Consider the following 7,877-nt stretch of genomic DNA (forward strand, 5'->3'; position numbering starts at 1 on the left):
GCGTAACTTGCAACAAAATAACTATTTGTATAGTAAATGGCCTAGTTCACTAATCAGGTAGAAACTGTTCAGGCAGGTTGTCCTTGAAGTTCTCCATGTCGTGAGCATAACTTCATTGGCTGAAAAAACTGCTGATACACTTAAAATTAACAACCAACACTATGCTAGTATAGTATGAAAAAACAGTAAGTCTATCTGTTTCACACCAATGTTTCTTCCAACGAAGGATCACCCCCATTGCTATACCAAACTGAGGGCCTGAGGCTATTTCCCTTTGCTATACAGAATAACAAAAAAGGCTCTACACCCAAGCATCACACCACACAATCTTCCAAGGATGCTATACAGAATAAAGCACTACCTTACGAACAATTTCAGATGAGGACACTGACCAACAAATATTGCAGTTAAAATTTTCAAGTTGTGATCTCTGGTGCTCCCCGGCTTGGTTGTGATAGTCGTGGAGCACAACCAGATCCTAGTCCTCCTGTGGACGCGGACGCGCAGATCCGACCATAGGCGAAAGAGGCCATAAACCAAGAGAAACAAATCAATAGTGGCCTAGACCATGCGAGCCCAGCGTCCTCGATCCCAGGAGCCATGGCCTTAGTGGCGACATGGAGATCATGGTCGATGCCCAGCAGAGGAACACAGCTAGCAAAGAAGGATAAATAGGAACCTATTTCTCACCTTGGAGGTGTTGTTGCTGCTGCACTGAATTGTTTGAACCTCGCTTTCTGTACCTCCTTGGAAACCTGAAATATGCAGATGTTAGAAAGCTTATAATTTGTATATGATTATTTTAAGAGAAGGGGAAAAGAGTATCAAGAATAGATTCATACTTTTGGCTGTTAGCCATTACAGGCTTGAATATATCTATTTCTGTATGCATGTGCAAACTATCATAAATCAATAATAGTATTATCCTTTAGCTATTCCATGGAACAATTTCTCTGAACATTCTTGCTTCAAAGTTGTCAGAAGTTCTAGCTATGACAAAGACATGTACTAAAAGTTCTCACAAATAACCAAAAATAAAAAGGCATATCAAGACAGGAAGATGTTTGTTTGACCAAATAGTTACCACTCTCTGAACCATATTGCTTGTACTACTCAAACTACCAAGCATACACGCTGCTTGTACCATAGGTATGTTGTTCTAAATATGCATGATTGTTTTGGGTTGATCCTACGATCTGATCTAGCTACTCTCCCGGTCTCCCCTACTGGACCTCCATGGAAACTAGCTCCTACGTAGTATCTTTTCATGGTAGGGACACTAACATTTACCAAACTTCAAAACTGACATGTTTGGATTACTCTGACTTGTTGGAACTGACCAAGACTCTTACATGTTGGGTCAACAGAGAAGCTACCAAAGCGGCGGGCATTATACATATATGGATACTAGCAACAAAATGGTTGGGTTTTCGTGGTGTCTAAATTCTAGAAACACAAATAGTGCAGCCGCCACATGCGGTTCGTTTCCCATGCCGCCCATCATCACCATATATATATGACTGAGCGTGAGCGGCCGTGTTAGCAGTTCAGCAGCTTACCCTTGCTAGATCTGCTCAGTTGAGTAGCATCTCATCTGCCCCCTGATCGACCGACATGAGCGGGTTGGACGCCGCCATGATCGTGATCTTGGTCGCGGCGATCTTCGGATGCGGCGTGGCGCTCGTATGCGCCTACAGAGGCGCCAGGTGGTGTCTCAACCGTATCGCCAAGAGCTTGGCGGTGGTGCCGGAACACGTGATGAGGAACGCCACGGTCGAGCGCTTCGTGCTGGACATGGCCAAGGAGAAGCCCATCCGGTTCACGGCGGAGCAGCTCACCGGAATCACGCGCAACTACTCCATGCGCCTTGGGACCGGCGGCTTCGGCACCGTCTACCGAGGCGCGCTCCCCAACGGCCTCGCCGTGGCCGTCAAGGTGCTCCACCCTGGCCTCGACACCAAGACGTCCGAGGAGCAGTTCATGGCGGAGATGGGCACCATCGGCAGGACGCACCACATCAACCTCGTCAGGCTCTACGGCTTCTGCTTCGACGCCAACGCCACACGTGCGCTCGTCTACGAGTTCATGCCGAACGGCTCGCTCGACGACTACCTGTCCTCCGCCCGCAGGGCCGGCGCTGAGGTGAGCATGACCACGGTGGCTGCCATCGCCACCGGCGTCGCCAGAGGCCTCAGGTACCTCCACGAGGAGTGTCAGCACAAGATCGTGCACTACGACATCAAGCCCGGCAACGTCCTCCTCGACGCCACCCTCACGCCCAAGGTGGCCGACTTTGGCCTCGCGCGCTTCGTCAGCCGCGCCGACACGCACGTCTCCCTGTCCGGCGGGCGCGGCACCCCCGGGTACGCCGCACCGGAGGTGTGGACGGAGCTACGCATCACGGAGAAGTGCGATGTATACAGCTTCGGCATGCTCCTCCTCAAGATCGTCGGCCGCGGTAGCAGCTTCCACTGCGAGGACGATGCCGCGTCGGGCTCGGAGAGCAGCCAGCCGTGGTTTCCCATGGTCGCATGGACCAGGTACGAGGCCAGCGATCTAATGGAGCTCGTGTTGCCAACAGACGTGGATGACACGCGTAGCAGTAGCAGAGAGGTGGTGGAGAGGATGTGCAAGGTGGCGTTCTGGTGCGTGCAGCAGCGGCCGGCGGCGAGGCCGTCGATGAGCGCGGTGGTGAAGATGCTGGAGGGGGAGATGGAGATCGCTCCGCCGCCCAACCCATTCCAGTATCTCGTGGCCAACCTGTGGATCAATGTGGTATCGTCGGACGTAGCTAGCAGCCAACAATCATGTCTATCTTCACACAAGAAATGAGATGAGATGAGATGCAATGCAAGCATGCCTACCCACCACCACTATATATGCATCACCCTGCAGAATTCAGGCATCAAACTGCACTACATAATTCAGCCTAATTACTAAGCTATGGTATGTACATTCACTGTATCTTAACATATATCTAATGGCATTAAATAAACTAGCTATGCCCGCGCCCTGTTGATGTGTCACGACGAAATGTATTGCGTGATAGTAAAGCTGGGTTGCCATTTTCTTTTATTTGCATTCACTGATTTCGATTAAGACAGAAAAAATTATATGTGTGCACTTTAGGTGTTATAATAAGGCAAGCAATCTATAAAGGCAAATTGGAAAACATAGGTTCATTCATCACATGATCAATATATTTTACAAAGTAGGAAGTATACATTTCAGCTATCATTCTAAAATCCAATGTGTTATAGACTGAACGGGTTACAAATATGATAGTCAATGTTTGCGTCAGTAGCGTGAGAGTGTTTGTACCGGATCCTGAAGTAATCGGTTCTGGCGAGAGAGATGGTTGATCGAACAGATGCACGCTATATTTCACGTGAATACGGAGAGGAAGCCGATATATAAGATCATCATAGCACAAGAGTATTCGCTCTTAGGATTTGTGTTTTTTTTGTATTCATTTGAAAATGGTTAATATCATCATGGTAATACATGGCACGGAACATTCGTCGCCACGATATGTCATTGGTCCTATGTGAATACCTTTTTTTTAACAAAAATCAATATGTAAGAGTACTCGCAGCTTGTGTTTGCTTATATAGTTAGGATCATCATAGCAATACATTGCATTGCACAACAGAAGTTTAAACTATGCCTTTGCCATTTTGATTCACATGATAAGGCTGAGGTATAGATCATAATGATAACAGTGATGAGAAAAATCACAAGCAAATGAAAACTTCCTGATTAGAAAACATGGTTCTATGATGTGAACAATAAAACATAGATGCACATGCTCATTCTAGAAGCAAAACAAAGTCTAGTGCTCGATGGGCAACCATTTCCCTAAAGAAAAATCTTCCATGGTGATTGCAGTTGAAATAGAAGCTTCATGAAATCTAATGAGGGAAACCATGCATTGACCTCTATAGTAAGTTTTGGCAAAAAGAATAAACGTAAATGTACAATTAGAATCATATAGACAAAGGGGAGGATGTACGTCATGAACATGTCATGAACTACTGAGTAATAGAGAAGGACATGAACAAAACAACTAAATATATGGGTATTAAACGATGTAAAGGTCACTATATTTTCCTGAGACATGGCTTTGTATTCAGCCTCTACGGTTGATTTGGAAACAACAAGTTGTTTCTTGCTTCTTCAGAACACTAGATTTCCTCCTACAAAAACACAATAGCCTAAGGCTGATCTCCTGTCATCCAGGCAGATGTCCCAATCAGCATGACATTAGCCATCTACAGCAAGGTGTCTGTTACTCTTGTACAACAATCGTTTCCCAGGAGTACCTTTCATGTACCTCAATATTCTATGTACCACCTCAAGATGTTCACTTCTAGGCTCATGCATGTATGTGATCACAACACTTACTGCAAATGCAATGTCTGGTGCTGCATGATACAAGTACAACAACCTCCCAAATAATCTTTGATGGCTCTCCTTATTCACTGGCTCTCCTGACTGAGCTATCACTTTGTGCTTTTGATCAATTGGAGTTGATGTTGCCCGACATTCTAGCATTCCAACATCGCTTAGGAGATCTAAAGTATACTTCCTTTGAGATAGTGCAATCCCTTTGGCAGACCTGACTACTTATATGCCAAGAAGTATTTGAGTGCCTTGATCTAGGACTTCAAAGGCCTTACCCAAACACTACTTGAGTCTTGCTATTTCACTACTAGGGAAAACCTTATACACAGAGGTATAGCAGTAGCGCTGGTCAAAACTAAGTGCTACTGCTACTTAATAGTAGCGCTTGTCACGAAAGCATGCTACAACTATAGTTGTAGCAGTAGCGCGTCTAACCAGAAAAGCGCTACTACTACAATTCCCACACTATTATCGGTAGGCTAGGAATAATAGTAGCGAGCCTGAGGGAAACACGCTATTGCTAAGTGCCTTGTAGCAGCGCGTTTCTATTGTAGAGCGCTACTGCTAAGAAAAATAAAATAAGTAGAAAAGTAAATGAAAATGAAAGAAATAGAAAAAGGAGAAATGAAAAAAGAAAAAGAAAAATAGTAGAGAAAGGCATAGCAGTAGTGCTTGTTCTCACAAAGCGCTATAGCTACATTAACAGTAGTGCGTTTTATGTTCCCGCGCTATAGCTAAGTTCCTTAGATAAAAGAAAAAGAAAAAAGAAAATAAATAGCTACTTCCTGTAGTAGTAGCGTGTTTTGTCCGAAAGCGCTTAGCTAACTTAGCAGTAGCACGATTTCCTACCAACGATACTGCTAGTTTGACTTAACCACGCGCGGGCTCAAAATTTTGCTAAGTCCTTTCCCCCCTATTCCCCCAACTCCCCCAACTCCTTTGTCGCCGGCGTCGATCGCGCACGCCCTCGACCTCACTGCCGCCGCCAGAGGCCGCCCTCAACCTCACCGCCGCCGCCCGAGGCCGCCCTCGACCTCACCGCCGCCGCTCGAGCCCGAGCCCGAGCCCGCCCTAGCCGCCGACTGTAAGGCTCTCCCTCTCCTCTCCCTTGCCCACCTCTCTCTCTCTCTCTGGTAGGGTAATTCATATGTTGTTGCTTGATGATGTTCATATATATGAACCCTAGGTGTTCATATGAACCCTAGATTTGTTTAGGGCAGTAGGCATTTTTTTAGCATTTAGGAAAAAAGATGAGCAATTTTTTTAGGAAATTAGCTAGGGCAAACTTTGATGAAAATGCCTAAACAGTAGTTTCATTTAGCTTTAAATTAACAGAGGGTATATAAATTATAGTAGCATTTAGCTTTAAATTAATAGAGGCTATAAACAAAAAACAGTAGCATTTAGCTATAAAATTATTTGGACTATGGACCTGAATCTGGTCCAAATTTTATTCAAATGAAATTTGAATTATTTGGACTACGGACCTGAATATTTTTAAAGAAATTGGGTGTAGGTACTAAGGTCTTGTTGTGGAAATTTTAGTGAGGTCAGAAGGGTTAGAGAAAATGGAGTTCCTTTGCAATTTCTAATAAGGTCAAGTATTGTTGGAATATTTGCTTTAAAACAATTTGTATGAAAAGAAAATAATGTGTGTGTGAGAGAGAGGAATAGCTAGAACAGAATTTGGGTTCTGTCCTAGGCAGAGAAGTGTTTATTGAGGTCATTTTGCAAAGGTTTTTGATTTTTGAAAATACCACTATTTTTCAAGGAAAAGAATTTAGGAAAGTTTTATTTTAAAGATGATCCCTTCCTAGACTTTTATTGTTGATTATATCTTTCCATTGAAGTGGTCATGTTATATATTTTCATTGAAGTGGTTCGATTGTGCCCAAGTGGCCTTTTGTTGTTTCCAGGGAATGAAGCCTAGTGGCCTATGTTTTGCCGGAATGTTGATTCATTTCCATTCCGGCAAATTTCAGGTGCTTGATTTGTTCACTTTTTAGTAAAGGTCATGCCAAAATTTTCGTGAATTTTGGATGACTTGTAATACAGACTAGGACATATCGAGTGCCCAGTATTTGCCGCACCAGGAAGGAATCAACGTTCCTGCAAAACATAGGCCTTTTTATGTCATTATTCATTTTATTAGGTGCAGAATTAATTAACTAGATTTAATCATAGGAAACATGGCTAGCAACGATAAAGGACAGGGTTCTGGTGATTGCGACGACGTCTACCGGGCGGCAAACGAATTTTTGAACCTTGCCGACGATCAACAGTTGTTGTTGCTGGGCCCACCTGTCACATCGAAGACTGAGACCGACATCGAGACTGGCGCTGGGACTGAGACCGCCGCCGAGACCGGCACCGAGACTGGCGGAGCCGGTATAGAACCGATACCAAAGAGGCAATGACGCTTAAACCAGCTCATCACTACTAGAGTGGTGGTCACGGAGGTGGACGCCAGCAATTTTGAGCCAAAAGAACCTGAGGAAGCGCGATCATGCTACGACGATCAAATAGGTTGCATCGTACGGACAACCACCACCAACGATGAGAAACTAAAGAAGATAGAAAATATGAGGCTCTCCCCCTTAAAGAAGCCGCAGAAGGTATTCTTGTTCCCGGGCCGGGATGAAAAGAAATATACTAATCCAGATAAAGACCCGGCAATGAAGAAGATAAACAAACGCGCCATGACCAAGTTTAGCGACGCGTTGGCCGCCTGGAAAGCAAGGGTGAAACATCGGATCATCAACAAAAAGGAACCCTACTCCGAGATTGTAAAGGATAATCCCACAATCACGGAAGAGCAGTTTGAAATATTCAAGGCGGCTTGCGATGCCGAAGCTGCCAAAGAAAAGTAGAAGTACATGAAGGGGCTTCAACAGAGGAACATGGGGTGCCACCACCTCGAAAGCCGTGGTTACGCGGGGAAAAGGTCCATATGGGCCAAGGAGGACGCGGAACACGAAAGTCTGGGCATCCCCGACCCCTTGGCGGAGTTCACCGTCCTGCAGGAGCGTGACATCATCAGGGCTCGGTACCATTGGGACCCAGTCAAGAAGGTTTTTGAGATGGACCCAGTCACGACGGAGTTCATGAGACTGGTGGTAATTTTAGTTTCTGATCAATTCGACTGCACGTTTAGTCATATTTGTAAATGATGCTTGTTCCTTTTTGCAGAGAGAGCAGCACAGGATTGCGGCCAAAAGCGACTCGCCATCTGAGGCGTTGGCGAGGCCCAAGTGGGACACCCCAGGATTGCGGCCAAAAGCGACTCGCCGTCTGAGGCGTTGGCGAGGCCCAAGTGGGACACCCCATTCAACCGGGCGTTGAACATATTGAAACGACTCCCGATGGACACTCGGCCGTTATGGACGCATGCACGGTGTCGGAGACGGCGCCACATGGAAGAAGTACTACCATGAGACCACAGAGGAGAGAAAGGAAAGACGGAGGTTAACTGA

The 7,877-nt window shown here is 45.6% G+C and overlaps 1 protein-coding gene across 1 annotated transcript; it reads left to right on the forward strand.

Annotated features, from left to right (window-relative positions):
• The first annotated feature begins 1,614 nt into the window (after positions 1-1,614).
• LOC123129713 (G-type lectin S-receptor-like serine/threonine-protein kinase At1g34300) lies at positions 1,615-2,832 on the forward strand. The gene has a single exon (XM_044549769.1). The coding sequence runs from the start codon at positions 1,615-1,617 to the stop codon at positions 2,830-2,832; it is 1,218 nt and encodes a 405-aa protein (XP_044405704.1).
• Positions 2,833-7,877: the final 5,045 nt, after the last annotated feature.

The sequence above is a fragment of the Triticum aestivum genome, chromosome 6A, assembly GCF_018294505.1.
Source record: "Triticum aestivum cultivar Chinese Spring chromosome 6A, IWGSC CS RefSeq v2.1, whole genome shotgun sequence".
In the NCBI taxonomy this organism is placed as follows: Eukaryota; Viridiplantae; Streptophyta; class Magnoliopsida; order Poales; family Poaceae; genus Triticum; species Triticum aestivum.